Here is a 14,222-nt window from a genome sequence, read left to right on the forward strand (position 1 = left end):
AAAAATAAACTCAGTATTATCCTCAGTTTATATTAGGTTTAATAAACATCAAGATTGCAGCATTTAAATGGTTCATTGAGAAGAGAAGAGAAAAAAAAGCACCATCAAAAGCCAGGAAGCAACAAGAGACAACAACAGGAATGGTGGAAGAGCAAGACCAAAATCAACTGGAAACAGGAAAACCGAGCTGATGCAGGAGAAAATGGAGTCCAACAATCATTAAGTTCTACCTATTTAAAAAGAACTCAAATGCATGGAAGAATTTAAGAAACAATGTAAATAACTCAAAATGGACCAAAGACCTAAAAGTAAGGTCTGAAATTATGAAACTCTCAGAAGGAAACGTGTACATCTTTGTGACATTGGATTAGGTGACAAATTCTTAACAAAAGGAAAAAAAGATAAATTAGGCTTCAACAAAATTAAAAATGTATGTGTATCAAAGGACACTATCAAGAAAATGAAAAGGCAACCCACCCACAGGACGGGAGAAAATACTTGCAACTCATGTATCTGATAATGGTCTAGTATCCAGAATGTATTTAAAATCCCTTTCAACTCAAGAGCAAAAAGGCAAATAAACAAATTGAAAAAATGGGCAAAGGACTTAAGTAGACATTTCTCCAAAGAAGATACGCAGATTTCTAATAAGCAACTGAATATGTGTTTAACATCATTAGTCATAAGTGAAACAGAAATCAAAACAACCAGCCAGTACTTCATATCCACTAGGATGCAATGGTTAAAAACAAGAAAAGGGAAATAACAAGTGTTGGGGGATGTGGAGAAACTGGAATCCCTCATCTATTGCTAGTGGGAATATAGTTTAGACACTGTGGAAAACATCTTAGCAGTTCCTCTGATGTTAAACAGAGTTAACATATGACCCAGCAATGTCACTCCTAGGTATATACCCCAAATCACTGAAAACACATTAACACAAAAATGTGTACACAAATGTTCAGAGCAGAATTACGAACAATAGACAAAAAGTGAAAACGATTCAAGTGTCCATCAACTGATGAATGGATAAACAAAACGTAGGATATTCATCCAATGGAATATTATTAGCCATAAGAAAGAATGAAGTACTGAACATGCTTTAATGTAAATGAACATGAAATGCCAAGTGAAAGAAGCCAGACAGACATACTTCTGTTAGTGGAAAATCTCACAAATAAATATCAAATTAAAAACAAATACTGTTGTTCGCCTATATATCTGCTGAGTACTAAGTTTCAAAAAGATTTTTAGTGTCTGAATTCCTTTTTGACATACTTTAGGAAAAAAAAGAAGTATGAAACAACATAAACATTTCCTAAAAACTCTCTTTCTCAGAACTATGAAGAGTAGCAGTCTGAATTTCAGCAGCCGCCTTCACTAAGGAGAAGGTGGCCTCGTACTGCCCAAGGAGGAACCCTAAGGGGTATTCATTGCAAGTTCTGGCAGAAAGAATTTTTTTGAGGAAAAAGTTCCTAACATGAAGATTGATACATACTGAACAAGCTGCTTTACACTTTGGAAATCAGATACACAGTGTAAGACCATTATCTAACCGATTCCTCGCATTTCTTTTTTGACGATCTCTAATACCAACTTAATCTTGTAATTTTATAGTCCAAAGGAAATCTTGGAAATTATGACAAGCATCAATAGTATTTCCACAATCCTGACCAAATCATCACATTTATGGCATTATGGAATGATAATCTGTTTCATAATAGTCAACAATATTAGTTCCAGAATTAGAGTAGCTTTAACCTATGGGATACTGTTCAAGTTTAGATAAAGAGAATCAAAGAATATAAAACAAGTATTTTTAACCCATTGAACCAAGTACACAGCAACGCGTTATGAAGTATTGACTAACAAGACCAGAAGAGCAAGGCATGTCACGCCCTTGGGGTGTGTATGTTCCAGTTCCCTTTACCTGAATCAGGCACCTTGTTCTTCACACTACTAATACAATAATTATTTCCATATAAGGGGAGGTCATTTAAGTACTCTTTTCTCTTTAAATTTATGTACTGTCACTTTATACTTGTAGGTCAGGCTCTCACTATTAGAGATACAACTATTATGTTACACGGAAAACTATTCACTTTATTATTTATTGAGTGCTATTCATTCAAGGGATTATGTTAACCTTTTTAAAGATAATTTTTTAAGTTGAGCAAAGTTAGGAACTGACATCTATTTATGTAAAATTTTATATTTAGAGGATGACATCAAAGATGATAACGTATCATGAAAAAGGCCACAATGGGAGAATGAAACTGCAACATATTTTACATGTGTTTGCTATTTGATAATGGTTGATGTAAACAGTTTAAAGTCACTATTGCTGGATTTATTGTTTTTAATGGTATTGGAAGTAACTGGTCAAAATATCTTTATTTTCTTGTTTCAACAAAGAATGGCAATATATTTTGGTATATGAGACCTAGTGCATGAGCTTCGAATTCGATTAAATATATCAAGTTTACACAAAGCCATATGTATGAAAGGGGATCTTTTAAAAAACCTTTATTTGAGAAAGGAAGAGACTTATAACAGAAGGCAAGAAGAGAAACATACAAACAATATATTTACAACACAAAACAAGAGATCACCTTCAAGGGTGTAAATTATAATAAATACAATAGATTTTAAAAGAGACATTTATCAATTAGCTCTAAGATTAGTTAAGTCCAGCTTTCCTTTTCACTGGTTCCAGGTAGTTTCTTGATTAAATTCAAAGACTATCAAATCAAACAATTAACGTCCACCAACTGTACTGATGAAACTCTCTCAAATGACATTATAAAAAATAGGGTTTTTTTTTTGTTTGTGATTACATATCTTTGAAGTAATATTATACAAAAGTCTGCTCAGCCACATGTTCCTCCCCAAATAAAATGTATTTTAAAAGATGCACTATCCCTTTTTTATGAGATTAAAAAAAGACTTTAAAGAAAATGTATATTTATGAGATGGAAAAAATACACAATTTTATCTTAGGAATGCCATATTTTAATGCAAAACAACTGACAAAAAGTCATTTTAATCTGAAGGAATATACTAACCAAAATATATTGGTAATAGGAAGTGTTGTCTATTATAGCTATTTGTCAAATTATCAGAAGGACTTTCATTATATGGAAAAGTTTTAAACTTTCTAACATCTAGTTATGTTAATTTAAATGGAGACTTTTTAAAAAAGGATAATGTATCTTTAGCAGTAAGCTTTTTTAAGAAATATTTTTAAATGTCACAGCAAAATGTAAACAACACGTGCCAATACATACAGTTGTACAATGTCTACATTTGGCAAAACTGCTATATCTCCTTTGAAACAGGATACTACACCTTAAAATACCTCGGATTTAGAAATATAAATATTTTAATAGAAAAAAACCTCACAAAGATTCTAGGTCAATCTGGATTATCCATATTAAAGGGGTCTTAATACAATGCATCTTTAACTAGCTTAACAAAAGTAAACCTATAAAACAAGGTAAACATATGAGAAGGGAGTATGAAGGAAATGTTCCAGTGAAAAGCTTCCTTAACAATTTCCCCACTTGTGGTGTTATTTTCTTAGACAATAAATCAATTCATAGAGTGCCCTTTAAAAACAGAAAGAGTAAAACACTATCCTCCGTTTTTTTTTTTCTTTTCCCTACATTCCTCAGTACATGAATCACTTGGACTTCCTGTTTCCACAAGGCATTTCCTGCTCAGCCTCTTAGAATCAGTTTTTTTTTTTTGTAGGAGAACAGCAGGAACCTGACAAAGAACTGACTTAAATAAACAGTCTTCTGTTGCCTTCAAAGTTGTTTGCATTTCATAGCATCAAAGGACATAGTCCTTCTGAAGGTGCATTATATACAAGTAGATTCTTTTGTTAAACTTAACTTTCCTAATTTTTAAATTTGCCAAAATAGTATGGTATATGCCCTGTCATTATGGAATTATCCTTAAGAGATCCTAATGATAATGATTATACACCTTCTTCTTTTAAATGTGGTTTTGACTTCATATCAGATAATAATCATACTGCTACTATGTTTTCCACAACTGTAGATACAATATTGTATCTGACTGGACCAAAATGCTGCACATTACTTCTTGCCAACATTTGCATCTGCTTCATTTGATCTGTTTCAATAAACAATGTTATCAAACAACACGAGATAAAAGTGAAATGAGCAGTACTAGGTGAGACATAATGTAATATTTTAAAATAGTGCTGTACTTTGCATCTATATGTTTAAAACCACCTCTATTCCTAATATTTTCAATTGCAATCTATATAATAACCTAGGACTATTGGCATAGTAACCAGAACATTTCACTTAACAAAAAAGAGAGAGGAAGGAAAGGGCAGACTACCTTTAACAGTGTTCAAGACTGCAGTATATGATACATTATGTACAACAATGTGACAATTGAATTCTATATATCAAAAAAAATCAAGAACTAATAGAATGTTTCATTGATCAGACTGAGAAACTATATCCAGCAGTCACTGATCTCAACAGATAAACTAAAAACAACAGTGAGTTTGTTTTCCTTGGAAGTAATTGGTGAGGCAGGCTTTGGGATGAATTTAAAGCCTATTAATTACTTGGATACTTAGGCAGTATAATTTTAGTGTAACAGGTTTTCCTTACCAGTGGAGTCTCAATGAAACCTTGATATCTATATAGAGATCAGTATATAGAAAGCTCTATATATAGATATATCTGCATTAGTTAGAATCCTTAAACACTAAAATCACATCATTCAGAGATATAAACGGATAGGAAATAATATCCATTTACCAAAACCTGCAATGCGTTTCACATTCAGATAATGACTTTAATTACAAATCCTGGAGCTAAATCTTTGCCTATTACCTGTTGCATAAAAGCAGCCTGCTCCCCAGATTCCATTTCCTGGATCTGAGCATCTTCATCACTGTCCACCGGTTCTTCCTTGACCTTCACAGCCCCAGCTTGTCCCAGTGTGTCATCCACACAAGCACTGCTGTCACTCCTAGTGCTGTTGCCACTAGAGGGTGCTCTGTCTTCCTGCATCGCCTGGTCCCCCTGAAGCTCTTCCTCCGCTTCCTCGAGATGACTGCCTGGTTGCTTCAGTTGTTCAATAGATTTCGAAAGCAGCTAGAAGAGAGTGTTCAGGGGTTCAAAATTCAATAGTTCTTGGTGGTAACACAGAAGCAATATATACTTTGATTTCTTAAGACTTCAGTACACTCTGATTTCTAAACTCTGAACATCAGTTTCAGAATGAATTTGGATGCAACAAATTTCCTGAGTAGTACTAAATCTGAAGCAGCCCCATCATTTCCGTATTATGTTAAGTGGTTTCTTTTGAACAGATCACTCTTCAACACATTTATAAAGTGGCAGGAAAAGAGGTAAATAATAAATTTTTTTCTGTGGAAATCATGAAACTTTCACAAGGACAGGTTGTATTAAGTGTATTTAATTCAAATAAACCTGAGAATACTTTTTCCGAAAGGAGAAAATGTAATGGAAATAATAGAAAGATGATGAGAAACTTCCACAACCTCATTTTTCAACAAATGGCAACCAGTTTAAAAGACAGAAGCACAAATGCTAAGAGTCCTTCTTGTCCATCTAATTTTACTATACTTAAATTGTCAAATGATAAAATGCCTTCTTATATATACTTCTCAAACATGGAAATACTGATACTGAAATCCTGAACTTTAAAAAGATGTGGAATTAAAAAAAAATGACAGCACTAAAAAGTGCTTTAAGAACATTACCAAATGGAAATTAAATAATAGGCAAGAAACGAGGAATTATTTTTTAATTTGAAAATTGTTATTTAGACCTTTTATTTATTTTGTAAATTAAATCTTTTATTTATTTTGTAAATTTATTTTGTAAATTAAATCTTAATCCAGAAATGTATGATTATAACTTAAAAAGCTAATTGACAATACACCTAACTTATACAATAGCAAAATGCCCTAGTATAAAAGCTTGATATACAGGGAAAAATTCTCAGGATGCTTCCATCTTACATAGGTCTTTTGTTTTATTTGACAATGACTCTATTGGCTGATCACCTGCAGATCTTAGACTGTGTTTTCATGAGTGGTTAGAATTCTCTGCTGAGTCGGTGCCCAGGTAAGCAACACGTCAATTACTGTAATGAGCAGCATAGTTAGAACACCACCACGAAAACGATTAATAGGTTTTTCTATGAAAAATTCAAGTGTACCTCCCACTTACACCTAACTATGTTTTCAAAACTAAACACACACTTTAGAGTTAAAATACGTAAGTACTCAAACTCCAAAGGGTGCTCTAACTTCTTTAGGGTAATAGACTTTCCTCCAGTCCTCACAACCTCACATGGCCCTGCATGTGCTGATAAAGCCCTTCAATTTCACTGTAGTAAAGTTATATTGGGAGTTTTCATTCATTTGTTCTGCAAGTATTTGTTGAGTGCCAACTAAGTTCCAGATGCCACGCTAAACACTGGGAAAACAGCCATTGCTCTGCCCTCATGGAGCTTATAATACAGGGTGATAGAAAGGCACCAAATAGACAAACTTATTCTTCTAAGTGTGGTAAACGAGAAAGAAACACAGGGTATTATAAGAATACATACCAGCTGGCACAGGAGTAGAAGTGTGGATTGTTACAGGAGGTCTCACTGAGGAGGCGCTATGTTTAGGCTGAGCCGTGAAAGATGAAGGAAAGGAGTAGTTACATGTGTGTGACGAGTGGAAATCAGGGGAGGGAGCATTTCTGGCAGAAGGCACAGTGTGTGGACTGGAAAAGGAGCTCAGTGCATTGGAACAACTGGGTGACCAGTGAGGTTTGAGCACAGGAATCTTGACAGGGAGAGAAAGCTGGAAGATGATTTTGGAGAGAGTGACACAGTGTGTAATATATTTGCAAATAAGATTCTAGAGAAATAAAATATAACTTAAAATAAACCCTATAAAAGACCTAAGCATCACCAATCCTAAATTAGACACGATCAAGCCAAAGAGAATATGTACTATCACAATTCATAGCAAAATAAAGAAGATAAATCTAAATATTAATTTCCTTTGTGCCTACAGTCTAACTTCTATGCTCCTGTGGAATCAGCATAAAGAGAACATTCATCTCTCCAGGCTTTACATGTCTTTAAGTACTTTTTAGGAAGCTATTTGTAGGACTTTTGTACCAACTAAAAACGCTAATCAGCCTTTCATCTTAAATACATAATACTCTGTTATGTATTTAAGACACTGTTGAGATTTTTGGAGAAAAGAGACAATGTGATATTCCTGAACTTTGATGACACAACTGTAGAATTCCATTTAAATGGATGTTAGAAAAAGAACCTGTAACACCACAGAAAACAAGCAGGGGTTTAACTGAAAAGCCCCAGTTTTGGCTGGGACACCAGGGATAAGAACCGTGGGTGACAAACACTCAGTCATTCTTCAGAGAGAGAGAGAGAGAGAGAGAGCATCAGCCAGGCCTGCAACCCTTACCTCCATCACTCACCTAAGATGACATAACAGAGCAGGTTAGAAGATACTGTGGGCAAAAGAGGTTTACTTAGAAAAGGTGATTAGTCAGGTGGAGCAGGCTGCAAGAGGAGCCCCTCAGAGAGACTATTTGCAAGAGGATTGCTGAAGTTCATCTCCTGGATGGATGCTTGCTGAGCTGTAGAAAATCTCCCTCTCACTACCAAATCCTAGCTGGAAATGTTCACAGGAGCTGGCTCATCAGGCCTGGTGGGCCAAGGATACTTGTGAGTCAAACAGACACCTCTGAGGTGAGGCAGTCAAAAGATCCTGCCCCTAAGAGCCTCTGTGAGGACAAGAGAAAAAAATGATATGGGATTGTGGCCACAGGACAGGAACTAAGAGCCATTCATGAAAGGTCAGAGAGCCAGAGAGCACAAGACCACTGTCCAGGAAATGCTGCGTCAAAAGTTCCTGCTTCCTGGGGGGTGACTCTGCATGTTTCTGGATGTTTGACTACAGGGACTATTAATAACCAAGAGGAAGCTACAGATACCACCTGCTGAGTAAAAAGACTTTTCTGTTGCTATTTCTCTCTTCAGTTTTAGCTCCAATGTGGCCTCGAAGTCCCATGACCTTTTAACTTCCAATGGTCTTGTCCTTCATTCTACCTCAGCTCCCAAGGTCATGATCATACCCTAGACCTGGTCTTTACTGGTAACTGTACACTCTCCTAAATCTCAATTTCAAACATCATTTCTTTCGTCTGGCTCATTGTTAGAATATACTGACCCAACCATTCCTCAACTCCAGAGGGTGTCCCAAGCTATGGCACCTACCACATGCTCACTGCCCATCACCCCATCACCCTTGTTCCCCTGTTTCCCTCCTTGCTGGACGAGGTTCCATTCTCCATCATTAAAAATCACTCCCTTATTATTATCTTCAATTCCCCTGACCTTTCAACATGGGTTTTCCTGTACAAGTAAGACTTCTAACCTGTGTTCATACTATATCTCTGCCAAGCCCAAGCAGCTGAATAAGCCAGGAAACAAATAAACAAATTACAATCATGCTGAGTGTTTCTCTTCACAATCATAACCCTCAAATGAGCCCTCAGTGCTGCCCGGAAATCCTACGACATTTCTCTAGTTAATTTACTCCCCATCTCTCAGTGACCATTTCAAATTACCTCCTCTCCTCGAACCTCCCATATCCAGACCTTTTCCTCATTCTTGCTACCTTTGCTTCTTGTTTCAGTAAGCGAATAGCAGCATCAGCAGAGAAACTTAGCATCCTGCTACCAAGATGCCCCACTCATCCTTCCTCCTTTACAGTGAAAGAAAGGTCTGCACCCCTATCTTAGTCAACCCTCGGCTTAATGCTCTGGATCCTGTCCTCTCCTGTTGTCCACTCTGCCTCCATCACTCATGTTCCATCTCTGGTGTACAAGTTTCACTTGTATACATTCAGTCATATCATTTGTCTTAAATAAAACCTCCCTTGAAGCCGCCCACGTCCCCCCTCAAAAAAAAAAAAACATGATGTACCTTCCTTCACAGTAAAACTCCTTGAGTTACTCTCTTCATTGTCTTCGTTTTTCTTTTCTCATTCTCCTTAGAATTCATGCCAACTAGTCTTTCATCCACACTTCTGACTGAAGTCTCTCTTGTTAAAGTCAATAATGACTGCTTAAATAACAAGTCCACTGGCAATTGAAATAGGATATTAACAGTGCAGCTGGGATGAAGCATTTTAGAAAAGAAAACATGACAAAATCATAGCATCTTTGAAAGTGAGATTGATATTACTGGTGTTGGTGCAGCTGAAGACGAGACAAGATGTATGTTAATTTACTGAAATATAATTTCCAGTAGATAGCAAATATGTCAAAGAGAATATTTAATACTGACAAAATACCGAGTGTTTACATAATATATCATAGGCACATTTTAACAGAAAACCTTTAACAGAAAATCTGACCTACGAGTGTATTTCTGAGGTCACTGGAGTGCCCAGAAGTCACATTATTAGTCCATGAATCAAATTTGGTCAGTGTTTGCAACTCCCTGACATAGATAGGCACAGGAAGGTGTGTATAACAATTCCCTGTGCGCAATTCAGAAGCAAGGCCATCTGGTCCAGCTCCTCTGGCTTCCTCTACCCCTCTGCTGTACTACAGGGACATGAGGGGGGGAAATGCCAGGGTGGAGAATTCTGTGATAACTGGATGAGAAGGCTAGATGGCAGAATGATCTTCTTCCAAGGGCAGAAGTCCTCAATGGTTTGTAGAAGAAACGTTTCTTGACACAAAACGCTAACTTATGAGTGGAGACCATACAGATATAAGTGTTAGAGTTGTAAACTTTCTAATAACATTCTTCAAACCTTTATTTTAATAGAGAAGGAATTTCATGCCCAAGAAAAAGCCAAGTTATCCCCAGAAAAGACTAGACACCTAGAATTTGTATTCTCGGCCACCCAGCATTCTCCTCTGAAACAGCTGTATTCTGATGGCAACTGAAGTCACACAAACAATTCCAGTTCACCACTTCTGGACTAAAACGTGCTCTCTGTAAAGTTTCAAAAAATACAAAAGAAATAAATGGGATCTCCTAGAGATGGTTTTGCAAATTATAAATGTATAGAGGCAGTCAATCTACACTACTTATTTTATTTTTGGTATTTCTCTCAAGCTGTTTTTGCTTAACCAATCAAAATTTGCCAGAGTGGAAAAAAATAGCAATTAACATTAAGGAAATTTACAAACTGAAATCACAAAAAACCTGCCTGCCAGGTTTGACTTATTTCAGATTTTTAAAATGAAAAGTTCCTTGGTGTTATTGGTAAGTTTCTATTTACTAGGCGATCCAGTGTTCAGACTATGTTGTGTTCTATGTGATTTTGAACTACAAGTATGACCACTGCAAGAAGCTAGGGGCTAAGCCTTTTCTAATGTGCACTGCTGCTGAGTGGCCCCAGCTGCAGGGAGCAGCTGTCTGCTTACTCTCAGTGGGGTGGCAGGGTCTCTCTTTGGTTGAACATCTGGAGGTGATGCCCCAGCAAAGTTGAGCTGTGGCCTTGCTGGCTAGAAAACACAAGAAGAAACATCTGTGTGACAGATAAGTGTGTGAGCCTGTGTGAATCTTGGCTGAGGCCCCATCTGTAAAACACACCAGGTGTCATTCATCCGACACCAGGTGAGTTACTCTGCTGGGGAACCCAGCTGAGATGAAGAAGACAATGGCTGAGCGGCTCTCCTGCCTCTTTTATCTGTGCTCCTCCTCATCAGTCAGTGCGTCTCCACATGCTCCTTGCTACTATGGAGCAACTGTGCTGAACACTAAGAATGTCGCCAGCAGTCCATGACCACATTGGGTTTGTAACACACATACACTTATATACACTCCTACACATATACCATAGGCTGGGCAGCATAACAATTTATCCAAATTTTTAACATCTTCAAATATCACAACTCGACCCTTCAATTCTCATCAACCCCTGCTAGGGTCATAACCATAGCAACTCTGTAATTTCAGTGTTTTATATTCCACACTGAACACCATATATTCTATTGGCAAATGGTGTAAAATTCATTAAATAATATTTAAAGGCTGTACTGCTAATCTTCAGATATGAATCCATTATGTCCAACTCTGAGTAAGTTACACTATTTGATAAAAGTCCAGAAGCCACGATAAGCACGGTGCTTTTGGATAAAATTTCTTTAAATTCTCTATTTTTAACTTTAGCAACAGAAATCCTTCATATCCTCACAAATATCTTCAGATATTGAATGTCAAACTATGAACAGGAGCCTATAAGGGGCAAATCTGTTTCTGATAGACATCTGATTTTCTGAAATTGTCAACAAACCAGCACAAGTGTTTGAGTATAATTATTAAACTATGCAAAATGACCTTCAACCCAACTCATCACTTTTTTATTTTGTCTCAGATTTTAAGACAGCTTTTACTTGGGGAATGGCAAAAGTACAAGTTCTTTCTTTTTTTTTTTCCCCCTTTTCTTTTAAATAAATGTAAAATTCTTCTTTTGGAAAATAAAACCTTCCCCTTAAGCTCCAAGGAAACTAGATTTAAAAATAATGATAAGATTCTGTCTCAATTCACAAATAGATTAGGTATGTACCAACTGTTCTCAAAAACAACACGCAGAGCTTGGAGGGCTTTCAAACTGAGAGGTCTGCTTAGAGAAGAGCTCTGACTCAAGCCAAAATACTACATGTCACTTTGCTTCTGTGCATTTTAGGGAAATAATCAGAAGAATGAAAACTGAATAACAAGAGAGAAAGATTTTGTAAGTATTGGTACAGTATTCACATAAATTAAAAGTCTAAACTGAAAAACAATCTTTCTTGCCAATATTGAAGAGATATAAAATTAATCTAGGGACTGAATGAATTCTTAATAACATGTTTATTTGTATAATTCTAAATGATTGTCCAAAACAATGCCTGCAATTAAAATATCCTTTCTCTGGCTCTCAAAACATCCTAATATTCCAGTAACTTAAAATTAAGTGTGCATTTATGGAAAGGAGACCGAAAATTTCCTCCTCCCAGCTAACTTTAGAAAGTTTCCTATTCTTTCACTCACAACAGATTTTTACTGAGCATGTACTATATGCCAGGACCTGAGATGAGTGTGGTCAGTTAGGCAAGATCTAGTCTCTCAGTGCAGAAAACAGAAAATAAACAACTGAAGAGTGGAACTTAACCTGATGGGGGAAAATGGGGTAGGAGTGAATGACTGCGTGTAAGTTGGATGGGTGAGGAAGGCCGCTCTGAAGAGGTGAGGTTTGAGCCTGAGACATACTCCAATACCAAGATCGAGTCATGAGAAGACTCAGAGGTTGAACATTCCACAGAGAACCGTGACTAGCAGTTCATTCAAGGAGACAGAATGAGATTCCCCATAGACTGGAGAGAAGGCTAATGTGGTGGGAGCTCAGCAGCTAAGGGAAGGGAGTAGGGAATAAAGTCAGTGAGGGGGACAAGGGACTTGTGGGCTACGTAAAGATATTAGAAGATTTTATCCTACAAACAATAAGGTAAGGAGCAACTGGGGAGTTTCAAGCAAGCCCTTGACATGATTTGATTTGCATTTGTAAATAATGGCTCTGGCTTTGGATTTAGGTGGGCAAAAGCGGAAGCAAGGAAGATTAACCTTTCAGAACATAAAATCCTCAGCAAGAGAGTGTAACAAGAACTATTAGGGGTTTTCCTTAACTAGAATTCAGATGAGCTATTTTTCCTGCTTTTACAGCACTATTATTTTATGTCCTTTTATATTACATAATAGGATTTCCCCCTGATAATCTCCTTTTGGATCTTCAGTTGACAGTACACTTTCTTTTAAAGTTTTTTTTCTTCCCTCCTTAAGGGTAATGAATAGCGGCACAGAGAGGAAAGGCATGCTTATTTTCTTTGCTACCTCTTGGTGATTTTGGACTGTGTCTCAGAATAGACGATCTTAAAGCCAGCAGCTTCTGATCACTTGACTTGTAAACATCCCCATTTCTCCCTATCGCTCAATCCCTTGCTCTGTAAACTGGACAGCAGTGCAAGCCCTACTTAAGATGGACAACCAAGAGGAAAGCCCAGATGGTAACTGACACATGAAAAGGAGGGCCCAGCGTAGCCAGACTTTTCAGTTGTTCAGATGGTGCCAGAAATCCAGAGTTGTATTTGAAATGTTTCTATTTTTAAAGGTTGACCAATAATTTGAATGCTTTTTAGGATGCCAGGCAGGCCAAAGACATCAGTTCAATGGAATGGATCCTCCATAGACTGTCAGCTTGTGACCTCTGCAAATAATCCCTTACATCTCTTCTTACTTAAACATCCTATGGTTTAGATCATTTAGGGCCGATGTCTAGATGCTCTTAAAACACACCATCCTTCATATTTGTGATTAGTTTTTATGCTCCCTACATGGCCAAAAATTCAACTACTTTGCCGGAGGCTGGAGGTAGGAGTATGGACTGAGTACAAAGGAGAAACACAAGGGCATTTTGGAAGTTGAGGGAACTGTTCTATATTTTGATTGTGGTAATTATAAGACGATATGCATTTGACAAAACTCACTGAACTGCACAGCAAAAGGGGTAAATTTTATAGTGTGTAAATTATGTGTCAATAAAAAATTCAATAACAAACCATAATACTGTTCCAAAGAGAAAACAAGGTCGACTTCACGATGAATACAAAGATGCAAGGGAGAGCTTGAACAAAATTTAGTTAGTTTACAGTGAAGTAGCCTGATGCAATATTGAGGCAAGTGAAAAATGTATGTCTTAGAAACACTGGCGCACTTCCAGACAACCATTTTCATTAGTAGAATAAGGAAAATAGAACCCTTAGTGCTATATAAGAATATAAGTACTGTGTTAAATTGCAAGATTTCTTACCTTATTTATAAAATACTTTCAGTACACCTTCTCATGAAATTTTCAATATAAACCTATAAAATTTGCAGATTAGAATATTAATGTACAAAGAAGCTCGAGACTAACCAAAGTTGCAAAACAAATAAATAACTGGGCAGGACATCAGGATCTCCTCTTGGAAAGGCTACCCAGCATCCTAGATTTTGCAATCAAGGTGAGTTATGCATTCTGTAGGACTATCTTTGATTGGCATTATCTATTTGCAGGTCTCTGAGCCATTCAAGGCAAAAAAAAAAAAAAAAAAAGCCTTCTTTATTTTCATTTC

General features: G+C 36.7%; 1 protein-coding gene across 5 annotated transcripts in view; it reads right to left on the reverse strand.

Annotated features, from left to right (window-relative positions):
* The window catches only part of HDAC9 (histone deacetylase 9), a 682,621-nt gene that overhangs the window by 294,724 nt on the left and 373,675 nt on the right, over window positions 1-14,222 (reverse strand). For 4 of the 5 annotated variants that reach the window (XM_064487519.1, XM_064487517.1, XM_064487518.1 and 1 more), the window contains one exon: window positions 2,329-5,144. In XM_064487519.1, the coding sequence (XP_064343589.1) occupies window positions 4,830-5,144 (315 nt within the window). In that variant the 3' untranslated portion in view covers window positions 2,329-4,829. Of the gene's footprint in view, window positions 1-2,328; window positions 5,145-14,222 lie in introns of those variants that run through there. The other variant, XM_064487516.1, reaches the window with a different exon arrangement.

The sequence above is a fragment of the Camelus dromedarius genome, chromosome 7, assembly GCF_036321535.1.
Source record: "Camelus dromedarius isolate mCamDro1 chromosome 7, mCamDro1.pat, whole genome shotgun sequence".
NCBI classification, from domain to species: Eukaryota; Metazoa; Chordata; class Mammalia; order Artiodactyla; family Camelidae; genus Camelus; species Camelus dromedarius.